General features: G+C 41.9%; 1 protein-coding gene across 2 annotated transcripts in view; it reads left to right on the top strand.

The window, feature by feature from the left end:
- Positions 1 to 8,765: 8,765 nt before the first annotated feature.
- The window catches only part of ABCD2 (ATP binding cassette subfamily D member 2), a 45,041-nt gene continuing 34,767 nt past the window's right edge, over positions 8,766 to 19,039 (top strand). For both annotated transcript variants that reach the window (XR_008206206.1, XM_052680832.1), the window contains exons 1-4: positions 8,766 to 9,780; positions 11,135 to 11,315; positions 14,830 to 14,951; positions 17,634 to 17,802. Coding sequence is in view for 1 of the 2 variants with exons in the window: in XM_052680832.1 (XP_052536792.1) it covers positions 8,869 to 9,780; positions 11,135 to 11,315; positions 14,830 to 14,951; positions 17,634 to 17,802 (1,384 nt within the window). In the remaining variant the exon portion in view is untranslated. The remainder of the gene's footprint in view (positions 9,781 to 11,134; positions 11,316 to 14,829; positions 14,952 to 17,633; positions 17,803 to 19,039) is intronic.

Below are 19,039 nucleotides of genomic sequence, written 5' to 3'. Positions count from 1 at the left end.
AGGCTATGTCCCATTCTGTCTCAGGGATATAAAACATTGAACATTCAGAAGGAAAAACTTGCAGGTATTTAACTTGCAATGAAACAATTCATCAAATCTTCACTTCTTTTAAAACACAGCAAGAAATCTTTGTCAATATTTATTCTAATTTTCAATTTCACGCTGCAACACAGTTACAAAACCACATTAACAAAGAAAGCAAAAGAGCACATCGCACCTTTCTGCCTTTCAGGACATTATGGCATATTGTGAACATTAGGAAAAAAAATAAGAGAGATTAAAGAGGTTGTCAATACAACTTGTATTAAGCTGCTGTTGTTTGTGCTATATAGCAAACAGCTATACCTTAACTACTTGCTAAACATAGTTTTAAATCAATTGGTTGAAGGACACCATGCTTAAAATAGGAGTTCTGGGTCACTGTTGTGAACACATTGAATATGGGTGCAATGTTTGGGTCAAGTAAGAGTTGCATATTTATGTAATGGTTAGAAATATGGAATAGATCCTCGGAATTATTATTTTTTTCTTTTTTTTAATACTATCTCCAAATTTATAGCACTCAGAATGGAATATCCTGAGTTGGAAAGGACCCACGCTCTTTCTGAACACATGCATATAAATTTACATATAATTACACAAATAAAGTACATAAATATAAATTATATGTGTGTATATGCTATATACCACATAGTTCTGTGCTCTGCACGTGTTGCCAGAGCAGCCATGACACCATAGAGATGTTTCGGCTACCACTGAGCAGCGCTGGCACCACATCAGAGCTGGCTCCAACCCATAGGCTGCAGGTGGGTGAGAGGTGGGTTGGGAACACAGCCACAGGATCTTACCCAAATCTACCAAAGGGTTATTCCATACCTTATGATGTCAATAAAACACAGGAGAAAGATTGTGGGGGTGTAGGCAGGGGTGTACATTTATACAAAGGCAAATCTTCCAAAGCAACTGCTGCTCATGCTGAGGCCTTACTTCCCAGCAAGTGGCTAGACATTGTCCATGGATAGGAGTACAGAATAGTTCATTTTTTTCCCCTTTGATTTAACATGCACTTTCCTTTTCTTTTAAAAGAAATGCTGTTATCTCAAGCCACAAGGTTTTCCTTTCACATTTTCTCCGTGTGGCAGCGTGACACAGGCAGGCACCTGACAAGCAGCCCAGGTCAACCCTCTGCAGCAGCTTTCAGAAACTCCATTTGTCTGGAGAGCCTTACAGATACGTAAGGCTTTATTTTAGTTGGATTCTGCACATGCTGTCAGGATGAGTATAAAACCGTGTTTACCAAAGCTACTTTCAAATGACAAAAACAGTAGGGGTTAAAATTCTGACTGGTAAGAGGTACAGGACCCAAAGAAACTGAATATTATGCTGGTTTTTTTTTAATGTTATCAACCCATAGGTGATTTTTTAAAATATTTCAGTGAATCTTAAATATGCACAGTTTGTGAGGGGACACAGGGGTGCCACACGCCGTGGCCCTGCGGGTCTCTGAGGGGATGCCAGGCCATGCCGTGGCCCTGCAGGTCTCTGAGGGGACACGAGGCCTGAAACACAGAGCTGTGCTGCTTGGCATGGAGCCATTTCTGGCGGCCCTGAAGAGTTTCACTCACCGGCTGCCACCCACCCAGTTCATTTTCTGCTGCTGAGGAAGCAGGGAGGGCTGTCCCTGGCAGTGCTGGGGAGGGGGAGAGCTGGCGATGGCCACGAGGACAGGGAGCTGCCCCGGTGGGTGCGCAGCCCCGGGCAGGGCTCTCTTGTGGGGCCTGCTCCTAACCAGCAGCACCAGAGCTGCTGATCTCCATGCTCCCAATGCTAACAGAGAAGAGGGGCAGTGTGACACAGAGACAGAGAGCAGGAGGACAAGGAGAGCAAAGGGCTGATGGGCAGTAGGCAACGGTCTGGCTGATGCCACCCTTCTTCTGCCACTGCCAGTCCCTCAGAGTCTGCTGACAGAATCCATTTCCCCTTTGCCAAGGAATCACAAGCCTCTTTGCTGTCCCGTGTGCATGAAATGCACAGCTGTTGGAGTGGGTTACAGAGCAGCTGACATTCAGTCTGTCAGGCTCAGCCTGTAGTGCCACTGCTGCAACTGGCACAGTTCGTAGGGCAAGAGATAAATGCTGCCCTTCCCCAGGCATGCTGGGGAATCAATGAGCATTTGTTGCTAGCAGGCACCCTCATTCTTGGAGATGTCTGACAAGGTTTTGGAGATAAATAATGGCACACCCTCACAAAAGGGTGGGAGGTCCCAGGACTGAATGAGGAACAACACAGCTCCCCTCGCTCTTGTGCCTGCAACTCGCTGCCACTTACAAAACCACCAGTACAATTTTATATATAAATTTCCCATGGTGTTACTGCACTGAATAATCTTAACTTTTCAAGGTACCTCTTGGATAGCTGTTGGTACAACAGTGAGCAGAGTGCTCAGAGTAGATGTTAGAAGACTAATATTAAAAATTAGCCAAGCATTTTCTTTAATTTTTATAGTGTTTTTATCGAATCCATGGCTAGAAGATTGGAAAAGTGAAAATGCCTGCTTCTTTAACATAACCAGTTAAATTGAACAAAGTTGTTGGACAGAATGTGTTATTGTTGCGATAGCTCAGATATTTCTGATCAATAAGCCTTGTTGTTTATTGTAGCACTATTAGATTATAAATATATATACTTTACATGGAAGATTTTGAAGAGTTTGTTTATGCACAACTCATCAGCAACTATGACAGATCACAATGAAAGATTCAACTCATTTGATCAGTTTCTATTACGTTTGTATTTCCACCCTGTTTAAATGTTTGACATGTTAATATTATGTCTAACAATGTCTTTTTTTTCCCTAACATAGTATTGGTATTACTCTTACACTTACACTTTCACATCATTATCTGGATTTAAAGGAAAAAACTACACTTTTATTTCTGCTTGATTTACTGAATCCAGTAGGTAACAGTACTTTGTAGAATCAAAGAAAAGTGATGTGGCAGATTCAAACAATTCCTTTTAATGTAAGAAATCTTCCCCTCCCTGAATTCATCTCTCCAGATAAAGCCAAAGCACCCTTTCAAATGGTCATAAAATTTAAAAATATTTCTTCTTCTGTAAGGCAAAGTAAACACTGAAATAAGATCTGAGACTCTAAACATTGCACCTTCACTGTCAATATTTGAAAACTCCAAATGAGTTGATTGTGCTTTGGAGTGATGCCAGACTTTTAAATAACTGCAGGACGTTATTTATTTTTAAAAGTTCCTGATGGTGAGCTTCATGGAACTTAACTACTTCTCCAGGAAGTGAAATAAACAGAGAATAAGTAGATACTCTCAGTGTGTCAGAGTCAGAAACTGGTACTAGGAAGAAAAAAACCCTGAAGATTTTCCGTATTTGTAACATTTTAAAAACTCTTCAGTGTAATTTGTTCAGAAAGCATTTATTTTGCAGGCTCTTCAGAACAGCTTTCCACCTGTTACTAAAATAAAGCAGCTGTGGTCTTACAGCACTGAGATTTCCCCTCTGACATGCTTCTTTTTTATCAAATCAGCTCTACTTAAAAGTGATGTTGAAAAGCTGTCCAAAGTGGTATGATGGAAGTGATGGAAAACCAGGTTTCTCCAGGAGGGCTGGTATGGAAACATTGATCACACAGATTCTGACGTGCAGCTTTGAGTAAATCCCCTTTGAACTCCTGTAGTATCAAGTATGATTTGGTGGATGGATGACTCAAAACACGTTTGGCTCCTACACTGTGTCCCAACCCATAGAGGAAGAAGCTAACTAAAATGAAACTGCAAGAAATGAAAGTGTCTTTTGCTGTCTACAGCTTTACTGTATCCTGAAGATCTGAATACCCTTCATTCCTTAAGCAGGACAGCCTTTGCTCTGAGTGAACTGGTGATGCTTATGCAAAATCTGGAAAGAGTGAAAGAGAGGGAAAATGTCTTTGTAAACCATTTCTGAGAACTGGTTTCTTTATGAATCTTCCATTGTAACATTACTTCTCATAAAGTACCTTTGTCTAATGCAGATTATAACAAGGGAAGAGATCACTAAAAGTACACTAATGTGTAGTTAAAAAAGAAAACAACAACAGCAAAAAAACAGCCCTGAAACTCTCACAGTTAAATCTGAATGTTTTAATATGTTACAACATTACTTTTTATTATTTTGGTGTATGTCCATTTCACATATTTCTAATTTTGATTTTTCTCCAAAATGTTTGATCTTGAAATTTAGTATTATGTAACTAAATCCATCTGCAGATATCTATACTAAACATGCAGAGTACCTAAAATGCTTTTGAGTCCTCTGTACAGGGTGGGAATTTCTGGTACTTTTAAGTATCATATAGACTTATTTGCATGCCTTAACATTGACCTAATTATTTAATACTATGAATGCATTACTGAAAATAAAATAAAATAAAATAAAATAAAATAAAATAAAATAAAATAAAATAAAATAGCCTGTTCCAAGTTAAAACTTTTGCTTGGAAAACTCCTCTACCAATTTCCCTTCTTGAGAAACAAGGCAGTTCAGAAATACAGCAATACTATTCTTATGAATTTAGTTGGTTATTTTGCCTAAAGTATTTTGCCCTTTTTAGAAAATTTAACAGTCAAAACTTGTTTTAAAAACAAAGTTTCCCCTTCAAAAAATAGTTTATCTTCAAAGACAGAATCCTCTTTCAATTAATTTGACTAAGAGCCCTTCCCCCATTCATCCTTAAAGAACAGCTGGCCTTTTTGATTTGCCCTAAGAGCATTAGTTCAAAGAAATCTAGACATTTCAGAAAACCCAATTTTTCTTAAAGCTTGACCACAAAATACTAATCTTCAGCCAAGCATCTAAAGAGAAACACAGTGGGTTTCTTTATGTTCATGTACCAGGTTTCAGTGTTACATCAGGAAAAAATGACAGTAAATTGTGCAACACGAGATGAATAGTATTCATTCGGGATTTGGGAAATCTATAAAAGAGTGAAATACACACTTGTAGAACAAGTAGAAAGAATGAAAATCAACCTCAGTTTAAATAAAACATGTATTGAAACCAATGACTACCCCAACATACAACAGAAGGCCGTTTTTCCCCCTGCTGTGTTGAAATTGCATGATGAGAGACTATCTCTTCTAGTTCTTTCTCTTGATGTACACTCCTTGCTGAGCTCAATTACAATAGGTTTGAAGGAGCTGGAAGTGAGCATAAATGGAAAGAAATTATGCTTTAGCCCAAAGATTAGATAGCAGAGAAGCCAGAGATGTAGGAAACCATCCACCTCGGAGACATATGATCTACACAGACTGAAATTCAAAGCCCAGCTGAGAAGAATGTGGGATTGTATCTGAAAGACCATCTGCTGGGGCAGTACCACTGACAACAGCATACTGGCAGGTATAAACTTTGAAATAATTCATCTTACACACAAACCAAGAGCAAAATCCTGTCAGAAAAGCAACTTGTGTAGCACCAGCATATGCGTTCCACTTTCAGACGCCATGCCTTATAAACATGTAGAAAAGAATGACTGCTTGATAGCATTTTTAAGGAAAATCTGAAAGTTTTAAAAAGGAAGTTGTAAAACTGTGGCTCCCGGCAGCCTGGTCTAGTGGTTGGTGATCCTGCACATAGCAGGGGGGTTGAAAGTAGGCCATCGTTGGGTCCCTGTCAACCCAGGCCATTCTATGATTCTAAGAGTCTATGAAATAAAATGGAAGGTCTTGCCACTGGCCAAAAGGAGAGGGTAGAGAGTATATTTAGTTCTTGCATTCAGGGTGGGTGTGGATACGGGACAGAGGCTGACAAACTCAGAAGTAGTATGGACTGAGGGAGCTCTGCTGTTCAATGTCTTTTCCAGAACAGGCACAGATGGCCATAAAGTGGATCTTGTGAAGCCAGAGTCCAAACAAGCAGACCCTCTTCATACACATTAAACAGATCTGAGGAATTTGTCAAAAGATATTATTACTTATGTAAGAGTTTATCTGAGTTCAAGACATTCAAAAACCTCTTGTAAGAGTGGAATATTTCTTAGAAGAAAACTCAGTGTCTCATGAAATTCTCACAGCTGAAAACGTGGAGCAATGATCTGAACCAGCTTGCTTATTGTTAATATTTAGAAGTCTCCCAAATGAGAGATAATCAACAGATTAATTTTTGTTGTCATACCCACCAGCCGTAGTCCCTTCAGATTAATTCTTGAGTCATGAAAGATGGCAGCAAATGTAGTATTTGGATGCAGTGCAAATATAACCATCACTAATGGATACTAGTTCCATGATTTTACCACTTACACCTGTATGTAGCATGCATCTCATGTTTACAGTGCAGAATCAATGCAGAAATGTTAGCATTATTTTCTGAAGATCTGAGAAGACAAACCTTTAGCAGTGCAAAGAAAAAAGAACATAACATATTTGAGACTTTGAAAGCATCGAACAGACAAACCCTTCTCATAGTTGCGTTCTGCAGTTGCTGGTTTCAGCTGAGTTATCATGATGGAATGATAAATTAATCTAACAACAAAATAAATCTAAAAAATCCAGATATTAAGGTTCATATGTTCTAGAGCCTAAGCATTAGAAGTGTCATTCTTCATTTGATATCATTAGTCAGTAGCTCACTGTGACTGGGCCCTTTCCCTCTCCATCTCCCTGTATCCAGTTTGCACTTTTAGAGCAATATTCTGTCTAGAATCAGGTCACTGTCATAAATAAGAGCTGTTTGTGATCAGTCTGCCATGGATTATACTGTCGACCAGACTACTCAGGTCCCTTATGCACACATTCTCATAAACTACAGGTCATGCGGCATTTAAATTTACAGCAGCAACCATGGATGTCCCTGAAGTCACAACAAGGGATAGAGTACTGCCAGAACAATACTCTATCCCCATTTTCACCCTTTCTTGCTCAGCTTAGATCACCTCATCCCAAACAAATGGCTACATTTGGATAGTATGCTGGGGTATATGCCTATAGCAAACAGCTTCTCTAAAGTAGGCATAGGTCATTTTCTTCTACTACAAATTCAAAATAAAATGTCAGACATCTTGTGTCCCTTGCTGAATTTAAAGGCATGTTTTGTCACTGGTTCACTTGATAATGCCAACTAGTTCTCTGGGTGCCTTTCCACAGTCATGCAAGTGATTACACTGAAGTCAACAGAAACTTTGGAAGCACTTCAGTGAGTTACTTAGCTGAGTAAGGATTTGTATGATCATCCTCTGCTGAACTTGTCTCTAACCAAAGCCCCACTCCATACATACATGAACAGCTCAAAATTAAAAAAAAATCCAGAAATCTCTTCTCACCATGTCAGAGTACATGGTGCAGCATATTTTAGAAATATATTTTAGAAGTCCTGTTCAGTGTTGTTAGCAGATTGAAAACAATCGAAATACACTGCATTCATTGACTGAAACACTGCACAGCCAGATTTGCTTTACCTAAACCTCCCTGCAGACCCAACTGTGGGAGTACACCCACACTCACAGCTCTGCTACCAAGCCACCGAAAGGTCTGAAGTGAAAGGTCAGCAGACATGCAGAACCGAAAGAGAGCTGTGAACTCTCCCTTAGTACGAAAATGCTGGAGTAATGAAATGTTGCAAATAACTGTGGTTTGGCAAGAGAGCTCCAAGAGCACGCTGTGATATTCGCAAGCCAGAATGCAAAGTGCTTAACTGCAGATCAGAATTAAAGACTGACAAGCCCTCAGCAAGGCGCTTTCTCAGCCACATATCCTGTCAGTGCCCTGAGCAACCTTTTTATTTTGCTGACAAAGTAATCAGCGGTGAATCCAGGCCTGGTTAGTAACTGAAACTTAGCGGTACTACTGTACTACTCTGCTTCACAGTTTGACATTTTCCTATGCTTTGAGTGTGCACTGAAAAAAAAAAAAAAAAAAAGATACAAGGACCTTTATCCAGATCTCTGCCCTGTTCTCAGTGGCAGAAATTCCAGTAAGTCCCAGGATTACTCCACATCTCTACATAACTTCCAGTGCACTAGGGAAATAGCAACCCCCAAGGAGGGAGCAAGCAATGGATGCTGCCTGGCTGTGTTTTGCTGATCTCAGCCCGAGGGCATTTTGGACAGCACCTGCAGCTGAGGATGCGCTGCCTGATTTTCAGAAGCGAAGCTCTCTCAAACCATTTGCTCACCCCTAAGCTTGCATTACTGTCCAACCCTGATCAGTGCTCTCTACCCAAGGACTCGTCCATAACACTAACGCGGCTTAGTTTGCCTGTGCTCGTGCAGGGTCACAGCTGGGTGCACGGGCCCCTGCCCACTTCAAGGGGAGAGCTCCCTGAACGCCTGCAGTGCATTTTCCAGATCCGCTCGTCCTCATCCACGGCAGACAAACGCTTTGTTATACACCCGCATATGACAGGAAGGCACCCCCCGCAGCCCCTCGGCCGCCGGGCCGCGCTTCCGACCCGAGTCCCTCCTCCGGCAGGGAGGGGCGCGGGGCCGGCGGTCGGGCCGAGCGGCCGCGGAGTGCGGCGACGCGGGCCGAGCGGCCGCGGGGGGGAACCGACGGAGCTCCGAAGGCCCGCGAGCCGCGGTCCCACCGCGACGCCTCCGGGGCCAAGCCTGCGGCCGACGAGCGGCGCGGAGCGGCCGGGTCGCCGGAGGTGCCGCCCCGCTCGGCGCAGCCAATGGCGTGTCGCGGGCCGGGCCGCGTTGTGCAACGCGCCGGGCCGGGAAGGAAACCGTCACCCCGGGGGAGGCAGCGCTCACTCGGCATCTGTCGCGGCGGGAGCCCGGCCCGGCAGTCCGGCGAGGAGCCCGCGGGGCCGGCCTTCCTGCCGGGCATGAGCCGCCGCCGCTAGGAGCGGCGCTGGGCGGGCGCGATGACCCACATGCTGCGCGCGGCGGCCCGCCGGCTGCAATGGAGCCGCTCCAGCGCCGCGAAGCGCGCTGCCTGCCTGCTGGCCGCGGCGTACGGGCTGAAGGTGCTCTACCCCGTCCTCCGGCGGCGGCTGAGGCGGGCGGGCAGCCGCGCTGAGCCGGGCCGAGGGGCGGCGCAGGGCGGCGGCGGCCGGGGCAGAACCTCGCCGGCGGTCAACGCGGAGTTCTTGAAACAGCTGCTGGAGCTGCGCAGGCTGTTCTTCCCCAAGCTGGTCAGCGCCGAGCTCGGCTTGTTGTGCCTCCACTCCGTCGCGCTGGTTTCCAGGACCTTCCTCTCCATTTATGTAGCGGCCCTCGACGGGAAGATCGTGAAGAGCATCGTGGAAAAAGAGCCCCGGAGCTTTGTCATCAAGTTGGTCAAATGGCTGATGATCGCCATCCCGGCCACTTTCGTCAACAGCACCATCCGGTACCTGGAGTGCAAGCTGGCCCTCGCCTTCCGCACGCGCCTGGTGAATCATGCCTACGAGATCTACTTCGCCAATCAGACCTACTACCGAGTGATCAGCATGGACGGGCGGCTGGCCAACCCCGACCAGTCCCTCACCGAGGACATCATGATGTTCTCGCAGTCGGTGGCTCACCTCTACTCCAACCTCACCAAGCCCATCCTGGATGTCATGCTCACCTCCTACACCCTGATCCGCACGGCACGCTCCCGGGGTGCCAACCCCATCGGGCCCACGTTGCTGGCCGGCCTTGTTGTCTACGCCACGGCCCGCGTGCTCAAAGCCTGCTCGCCCAAGTTTGGCAAGCTGGTGGCCGAGGAGGCGCACAAGAAGGGCTACCTGCGCTTCATGCACTCGCGCATCATCGCCAACGTGGAAGAGATCGCCTTTTACCGGGGGCACAAGGTAAGGAGGGAAATCTGAGTGTGCTGGGCTTGCTTCCTCAGCACTGGAGCTGACCGGTGCTTCCCCTGCCACCCTGTGCACACACTGTGGTCCCTCTGACATTTAAACCTGTTTACAGCTTGCACTTCCCGTTTCCTAGGAAAATGCAATCTCACAGGCAGTGTCTGGGGGGAGCAGAGTGCAGTTCCCTTGTGCTCTGACAGTGTTCCTGTTTTGCAGCTGTACCCGGTGCTTTTCTAGAAAGCCGATCGTCACTATTGTTTTTTCCCCACCCAGTGCACTCCTCTTAACTCTTCCAGGCTTTTCTTTTACCCTTCCTTGTTTGTGAGCTCCCAGCTTTAGTGCTTCAGGAATCACTAGCAAGCCACAGCAGAAAGTCTAGGGGACGTCTTTGTGATAGCACAGACACCAAAACAACCTTTGACACTCTTTTACATAGCTAAGCAAAGAGGCAGTCATCAGAGCCTTAAAATAGCTTAAGTACAGTACTTCAGCAGCCATAGTTACATAAACTAATGGGTTGTTTTAAATCCACCTTATGAAGGAATTCTTAGTATTTTTATTAGAAGTGAATTTTGGCTGTTACAGCTTTCAAGCATGACTTGGAAAAACAAGTGGTTTCACATGAGGCGAAAATGAAGACCGGTAACTAGCCTGAGGTGTTGCCAACTCTTTCAGTCCAAGCAACAATTATATAATGCAGATGGTTTGTTTTGGTAGAAGCGATCGTTCTCCAGGGCTGCCTACCATAGTGTTTGCAGTACAGCTAAATTAAACAGTTTCTTCTGTTCCCACATCTTCTGGCTTGAACTGAGTGCATGATGTCATACTGACTTGGAACTATCTTTGACTTGTTAAACCTCTTGGGATAATTCTCTCTTCCTCTAGGCCGTTCACAAAAACAAGAAGCATTGTGTTTCAGCAAAGAGCTCTGCAGATTTAAGTCAGAGATACTTGATCCCCAAACACTTTACAATTTGAGGAGTTTCGGTTGCTATGAAACTCTTCAGCTGCATGTTCCTTAAAGGATGTAGAATCAATCTTGTTTTGATTGCTAGAGTCAGCTACAGTGACAAGTCATATGTTCTTATATATATCAGATGCTAAGAACTGAAAGCTTCCCAATGTGGCATAAAGGGACAGTGACATAAGTAAGAGCCAGGTCCTCTGGCTTCAATAAAGCTGTGCACTTCTGCTGCGAGAATATGAGAATACAGCACTGTGACTATGGAGTACTGCACACTTAGGGACCACAGCTCTGGATACTTGATTGGTTCATGCACATGTGCGAATGTATCTTGGATGGCATGTATATTTTTGCTGTGTTGCATAAATGTATTTATTTAAACTGTAGGTGGAAATGAAACAACTGCAAAAAAGCTACAAGGCTTTGGCAGATCAAATGAATCTCATTTTATCCAAACGCTTATGGTACATCATGATAGAGCAGTTCCTGATGAAGTACGTCTGGAGTAGCTGTGGCATGGTCATGGTCGCTGTGCCCATCATCACCGCAACAGGATTTGCAGATGGCGGTAATACCATTTTTATTTATTTCCAAATGGTTCTGTAAAGTTACATCCTCAAAAGACTGCTTTCCTTCAGTGTTGTTCACGTTTCTTTATTGTTCACAGCCTTTTTTTTTTTTTCTTTTTACCACATCCGTGTCTCATGTGTAACTCAGGCATAGCAAGTCAGTTGGGGGAGGAGCAATGCAAAAGATACAGCTTAGAGCATAAAGCTGACAAAGAGTCATCATTTGGGACTTAAGGGGTACTCCTGTGAGATTATAACGACAGTTGCAGTTCTCATTCACTGGCTGTCATTGGGATGCCATGCTGGTTCTTGCAGCAACTCCTACTATTTTAAAATACGATACTTCTTGTTGGCTTTCCTAGAGAGCTTATCTCCTTGTTCTGTAAACCACAGTGTAACTATAGCTAGTTATTGTATTACATGTTGGCTGTTAGGAACTGCTGTTTTTCCCTGACTCACTGGGAGAAGAGCAATGAAGGCTTTCGTGTCATCATTTTTGACATTCTGTTGACATAACTTCTCCAAGAAGTGAATTGAGACTGTTGTTACTGTAAATGCTATAAAAAAAAAGGGAGCAGAAAGGAAGGTAGTTAGGGAGGGGGGATGAAGACAAGTCAGAGTTTGCCTCAACAGGTTGCCTTATGCACAGGTGGGATCGCAGAAAACGTTACAAACTCCCTAGGATTCATTAAGCATGGATACTACAACATAAGCAGGAGGATGAGTTTTAAATTTGGTACATTTAAATAGGAATAAAGGTGTTGTTTTCAGTGCAGGTTTTTGTAAGGATTTGCAGGTTTCAGATCAGGGCTGTTCAGCTCCATTGACAAGCTCGGTTCGACCTGCCCACACATTATTTAGTAGTCTCACAATTGTGCTTGCACGTGGCTGGGTGTTAGCTGCCTGAGCTGCTGCCTGTCACATGGCTCAGGGGACACCATATCAGCACCCTCACTGGCATCCTGCTAACAGCTTCAGAAATATCAGAAGGTCCTGTTCCAAACAGAAGAGTTTGTAAAAACTGTTTCACCTCGTGCAACTAGTGAAGGTTGTGCAAGCGGAAGCAGAAGTGCTGAGTGAGAATCACCATCAGTGTGAGAGTGCCATCATCAGTGTAAGAGTCCATCTGCAGGATGAGAACGAGTGCAGTCAGAGAAAAGTCATTTGATTGCACATTGTATGTATCTCCCTGGTATTACAGCATGAATAAAAAATGGAAAAGACTGTCCTTTGCAAGGATTAAGCCACAGTGAAAGTATATAGAACTTATAGATGGATAATTCATTTGTGTGCATGCTCAACCAAATAGCATTCTTGTTACTCATGAGTATATTTTTGATAAATATTTTTGAAATGTAGAAAAAGAAGATACAGAGATAATTCATGTTGTAAAGCAAAGAATATTTGTACCAGCAACATAACGTTAGAGCGTGAAACTAGTATGGAGCCCTGAGGCATATTGTAATGGTTCTTCATAAACATGTAATTAATACTGACAAATGATACTGTCAGAACCAGTGTGTAACAAGTATTGAAAGAATTGAACAGACTTGGACTTGGATCAAACATTTATCTAGCTGGCAAAGTGGTGCCCTAGGCCTCAGCAGGTCAGGTGCTAGTTAATTCAAATCTGAAGGAACAGATGTTGGACTTCAGGACAAATTGCCAGAATAAAGTAAGTGCATAAAACTTCTTCTGTGACCAGACCTGAGACTTCAGGTGTAAAGCAGCAGATTTCATACACTTCCTCAAGGGAAAGAAAGAAATCTTAAAAAAATATATATATATACTGCAATAAAAGGAAAAAAAAAAAGAATCATTTTTAATGGGGATATTTAGGAAATAGGAAATTAACTGGCAAAGAGAAGATTTCCATTTGATGATATTTCTCATTTTTGTTGTATTAAACCTTTGGTGTTCCAAAGGTCTCATCAGTTTCTGAGAAGTAGCCATTTTTGAAAATAAGGCTCAGATTTTGGTGGACATAATGAACTCTTATTTTGGTTATAACACAAGAAGGAGTGTGAATTACATAAATTAAAAGGGAAATGTTTACATACTGCGTGAAGTAGGGACAATCTGTCTGCACTGTTTCAGTGTCACACTTCTTCAAACAGAGGTAAGTACACAAATTGTTGATGAGTTAGACCTGTAAGAGATGTTTTGAAACAGCAAAACAGTCATAAATTCTGTGTAATTTTAATTTGTCAAATAGCCCTTTTTGGAGTATGCTTAAAATGAACAGTATGCAGAGATCTCCATGTTGTTGGTAAGTAAGCAAGCCTGGGTGCTGGAAACAGCTGAAAGCAAATGCATCCAGGAGGAAATACTGCTTTAGGCCAGTTCCTAAATGATTTATTTTTGGTAGTTCTACATACTGTGGGCTGCACGAGCTAGAATCCCAACAAAACCAGTAAAGTTTGGCTCTCTGAGAAATCAGAAACAAATGTTGTTTTAGTTTATAGCAGTGAGTTAACTGAATTCTTGCTATCACCAAAGTTTACTCTTCCTGGAGTGAAAATGACTTTGTAAATAAATGAGGCCATCATGTGCAGGAGTTTCATAATCCTCCTTTCTTTGCAGGAGACTTCATCTTCTCTCTCTCTCTTTTTTTTTTTTAAACCATGCCTCTCCTTGTGGCCTAAGTGGCTAGATTGCACACAGTCAGATGACAGTGTACTCACTGGTTAAATTATTAAAAAATTACATTGTCGAAATATCTGAGGACAGGAAAAACATATAGCTGAGCTATATAAGCAAAATTAATGTATGAGAAGTATAGAAAGTTTTCCACAGATGATCCATGTAATATTTCAGTGATTCAAAACTTAATTATGTAGGGATTTGTTTTTGATATGTCAGTGAAAAAGATAGTATTTAGATCCACGTGTCTAATAAAGATAGAAGGATAGGTCTGGCTTTGATACTGCCTGTAGATTTCTGGAATTTGATCTTGCCAGGGAGGTGAGGCAGTTCCCAAGTGAAAGAATATTGTTTGCTGTATTCTTCTTGGGGTCTGATGAACAGAGAAACGGCTCTGAGAGAAAGAGGTATCCTATTTAAACACGTCTTTAATAAGAGAAGAACTTACTGCTTTCTTATAGAAATATTGCCATGTTACAAAGTTTGCATCAAGACAAATGTCTCTTTCATAAATAAGTAGGTAAATAAGCAAGGCTGAAAACAAATATGCGAATACAAAAGCAGTAAAAAAGTGCTATCAAAAATCTGCTTCAGATCAGTGTTTAGGTTTCGCTTTTACATATTTTGAAAAATTGTAAATTGGATAATTATATGTTAGGATGAAATTACCCAAGGAGACAAGTAGTGTAAAAGAATAGGATATTTGGCATAAGAAGATGCATTTCGTACATTCCCTTTACCCTTTGTTACCAAGCTGTCTACGCTAATTACATTCAGTGGTTCTTTCTGAAGGGTTGTTTTTATAGAGTTTAATTAAAAGCTCACATTTTGATGATACTTAACAGTTTTCTTCTTTTAAAAAACTTTCAGAATTAGAAGATGGCCAGAAGCAGGCAATGGTTAGTGAAAGAACAGAAGCTTTCACCACATCACGAAACCTACTGATCTCTGGTGCAGATGCTATTGAAAGGATTATGTCTTCATACAAAGAGGTATCGTATGTCAGTCATGTGCAAAACGTAAAGGAAGTAAAAGTAAAATGGGTTTACATCTAATGTGAAAATAAAAAAAAAAATTATTTTTTAAGGTAAATACTGTCTCAACTAAATCTATGGTAAACTTTGAACTGATAGTTTGATCTTTAGAGTTAGGTCCACAATGAGTCTGAAGTGCACAGCTGTTGATATGATGCAACACAGATATTATCTTTAACACCTGTGTTCAGGTGCCATCAGAGAGCAATAGAAATTCCCAGAATCTGGCTGATAGAGGTTCAGAGCCTTCTTCTGCTTGGAGCACAAACCTGAGTTCAGGTTGTCGTCTTCTTAGTGGACCAGAGAATTGGGACTCTCACGTTGAAAAGTATATGACATGCAGAAAGAACTGAACACTTATTTCCTGTCCACTTAAACTGTTCTGAACCTGTTAATTTGTAAGTAATTTTGTACAGCAGAGAAATTTTATCAGGAAAAATCTGCCGTATGACTGCAAATAGCCCAGAAATGCAGGATGTTTGTCTGGAGCATAAGATATGGGTGTCATCACCCTAGTTGCAGTCTGTCTGTCATCTCTCCAGGCGATTTCTCTAGGCACAGACTATTAAGCAAGTCAAAATCCAGGCAAAGCTGTTACTCTTCTCAGTGTTTCCTTCTGAATGTGGTTCTGTGTTTGTTGAGTTAGTTTTTGTTTGTCCTTTTCGTGGGGATGCCTTTTCCCAGTGCAATGGGAGGAGGCACGCACCGCAACCAAAGATTATGAATTCCTTTACTTGGAATCCAGCATTAATAGCTACAGCTTTTTAAATTGGAAGAGGAGGGGTAGTTTGGCACCTTCAAACAGTCTCTGATAAGGCCAGAGTCTGTGTTGTTTTTCCGCAGAGTTCTAATGGACTGTGATTTTGACTTATGCAGCTTTGGCTGTTTCCCTGCCTGACCTCTGCTCTAGAGGGACTGCCAGATAAGCTATTATGCACGGATGTTATTCTACTTCATTTTCAATATCTAAGTCATTTATATGATCTGTGTGTGTGGGGACTTACAAACATTGTGCAATTATATTTTGGAAAAACAAATCCCTGCAACACGGTAGTAACAGCTGAACAAACTCATGAGGTTTATCATATAGTGAAATTATAATGCAGCCAGCATGAGATCAAAAATCAGCTCTTTGAGCTTCTATCTTAAATTTGCACTTTACTTTTCTTAAATACTGCAGTGCTTCAACCAGTTTATCATTCCTGCTTTGTGGTTCAGGCAGTTTCCAGTATGACAGCATGCTTCAATCCACTTCAAGTGACAGTGAGACTCCAGTTCTTGCCTACCCAATCCACCCAAGTGCCCATTTTATAGTCAGCATTGTTCAGCTTGCAGATAACATTGGCTCATCTTTTGTTTGTGGGTCAATATTTAGATGGTAGCACTTAGTGTTATGATGAAGCAAGTTTGTAGAATCATGGTTTGGAAACTTCCTACACGTTTTTTTTTTTGTTGTGGGGTGCAGTTGTTACGTTTTTCACTGTGTGCAGGATTTTCTCCATCAAGCATCACTGCTTGTTGGTGGAACTGAAATATTGGCTGGTTATTCTCTTCAAGCTGAATTTTTTGAGGTGTTGTGTAATTGTTAATCTCCAATGGAGCACTGACCCTGTCTAGTACTCAGATCTGTGTCTAATGCAGTGAAATTTTCACAGGATTGTTTCTCCATATATTGAATCTTTTTATGCCCGTTGCAGGTGGGATGAATTATAGCTTATATGTATTTAACTACAAGCTAAACATTTTATAATCTCATGCTGATTTTCTTGCTATTCTTATCTTGCTCTCTGTGTTTACTATAAAAATCTTTCATTTTAAAAACATCTCATAATTCATACATAAGATGCCCAGGTTTAATTCTTTGCTGCCAGCAGATGGAGGTAGTTCTTTAGGAGTTTTGGCAATGTCAGTGCCTGTGAATAAGAAATCTCCTGGAGGAGAGATCTGTTCTTCCTGTTTTCACCAGGTGGTAACTGAGATAAAGGGATAAAAAAAATCATAAAGCCCTACAAGAGACTTCACTATTTTAAAAATTTCCACCTGCAATTCAGGATCTCAGATTTGGCTCTGGTACCCGGCATGCAGATTATAGGACAATCATTTCTTTTCTGTGCAGTATTTTTCATTAGCAAATGCCCTTGTGCTGCCTGTTTTACACAGGCGAAACACATCTTTCTTGCTGGAGATTTGGAGCACACAAGGAAGTAACCATATAATTACAGGTGCCTATTTTTCTAACTGCTGTCAGTCTGTATTTTCCTGGAAAATGCAGAAATTTTGTTTTTTTCTTGTATGATAGGCTAATTTGAACTAAGCTAGCAATTCTGCCTAGGTTAAAGATTGTACTGATCCATGAAAAAGAGCAGTCCCTGCTCTTTACTGGAGCAATAGTAAATTACATTGGCTGGCATCTGTCCTCCTCAGACTGTGTCTGCTGGCTGTTACAAGCTGTGGGTGGCATTTTGGTTAGGACAGAATCTCAAAGGAGGAAGAACTGGTAGGTGACAAAAGATGCATCACTGATCTTTCCAGAGTAATAACTGAGAATAGCTGGGAATGTTTTTTGAGAATCTTTGGCCAAGCATTTCATTTACAGAATCTGTGAAGTATAACTGCAATGAGGCATTTGCTGTTTCACAGGTTACTGAGTTAGCAGGATACACAGCCCGTGTCTACAACATGTTTTCTGTCTTCGATGAGGTGAAGAGAGGCATCTACAAGAGAACTGCTGTTATTCAAGGCACTGAAAACAACAGTAAGAATGAAGATAAAATAGAATCACATGTCAATGGACCCTTAGAAATCAAGGGTAATTAAGTCACATTTTTTTATATCTTTCTCCTGGGGGAATGCCTGGCTGGTGCAGAGGGCAGTAGATGAACAGGATTTGTTTCTATAACAAATCATTCTCTATGTTTTAATGCCCCAGAGACCGCGTTGCCTTCTGTTTTATCTTTCTGCTGTTTTGTAACTTGATGCTTGTGCAGTGTGCTTTTCTAGAACATTTCCACAGAGATTGCTGAAATGTTTTCTGTGAAAACTTACAGTGAAAAGGGTATTTCAGCTGTACTATTTTAAGTGGTGGTTGTGGTGATGGTATTATTATCACTGCATAGACAGTGCCTGCTTTCCTCTAACTTCTTTTTTTTTCAGAAAAAGGAAACTGTAACATTTTCATCTTCAAATGTAATTATTTTGTTTAGGGTAGGAGGGAAAGAGAAATTGGTTCAGTGGTTTTTGACAAAAATAATAATTTGTTTTCAATTACTCTCAGCCTTTGCTCACCTTTTCATCTTGTAGTGAGGATATTCTACCGGAAATGTGCTGACAGCTCTCTCTGCCCCCCTCTCCCAAATAACCTGATGAATATGCAGCTTCTTCCTCCCGTCCCTAGCTTGTATCATTCTGGAGCCTCTGTCTTTCTGTCTGCACCCTTCACAAAGCATTTCCTGTGTTCATCTATTTCTTATTGTGCTCCATTATACACCATCTCCTTTTTTTATCTTCTTTGGTGTTGGAAAACCTCATTCTCACCCTCCAGTTTCTGAAAACTTAAATCTCACTGGAGTGGAAAGCACCAGAGCGCTCCTTATGAAATACTTTTTCAGACACTTTCAACGGCATTACCCTTCTGCACAAATTTCTCAATGGTCTCCTGACAGGGCCCTTCGAAAAGGTGTGATGCAGTGCAGTGGATAGCTGTGGAAACAGCTGATGCCTTAATCTTGTAGGTCTTGGCAGTATTTGGCTGGCATTTGATGTTGTACGGCTGTTACATTTTGTCATGTACGAGAGAAAAATTCATTTAGTTATTTGAAACAGCTAAGTAATTTTGGGGTCATTTAGGTAACTCTGTATTTTAAAAATTAAAGGTAATACATGCAGATGTGAAAGAACACTGTTTGTGTTTCCTTTTGAGCTTTGATTCCACCTGTGTGGCACATCTCACCTAGCCTGAATTCCCCCCATGTTGCAGTGGCTAACATTGGTATGCAGTGGTTGCAGGCTCTCAGAGGCAGCTGGCCAGTACGGAACTCTAGGCACGA

Source organism: Tympanuchus pallidicinctus, unplaced genomic scaffold (genome assembly GCF_026119805.1).
Source record: "Tympanuchus pallidicinctus isolate F22 unplaced genomic scaffold, pur_lepc_1.0 scaffold19, whole genome shotgun sequence".
Classification (NCBI taxonomy): Eukaryota; Metazoa; Chordata; class Aves; order Galliformes; family Phasianidae; genus Tympanuchus; species Tympanuchus pallidicinctus.
The sequence above is the reverse complement of the archived record's forward strand: the minus strand, read 5'-3'. Positions and strand labels throughout refer to the sequence as shown.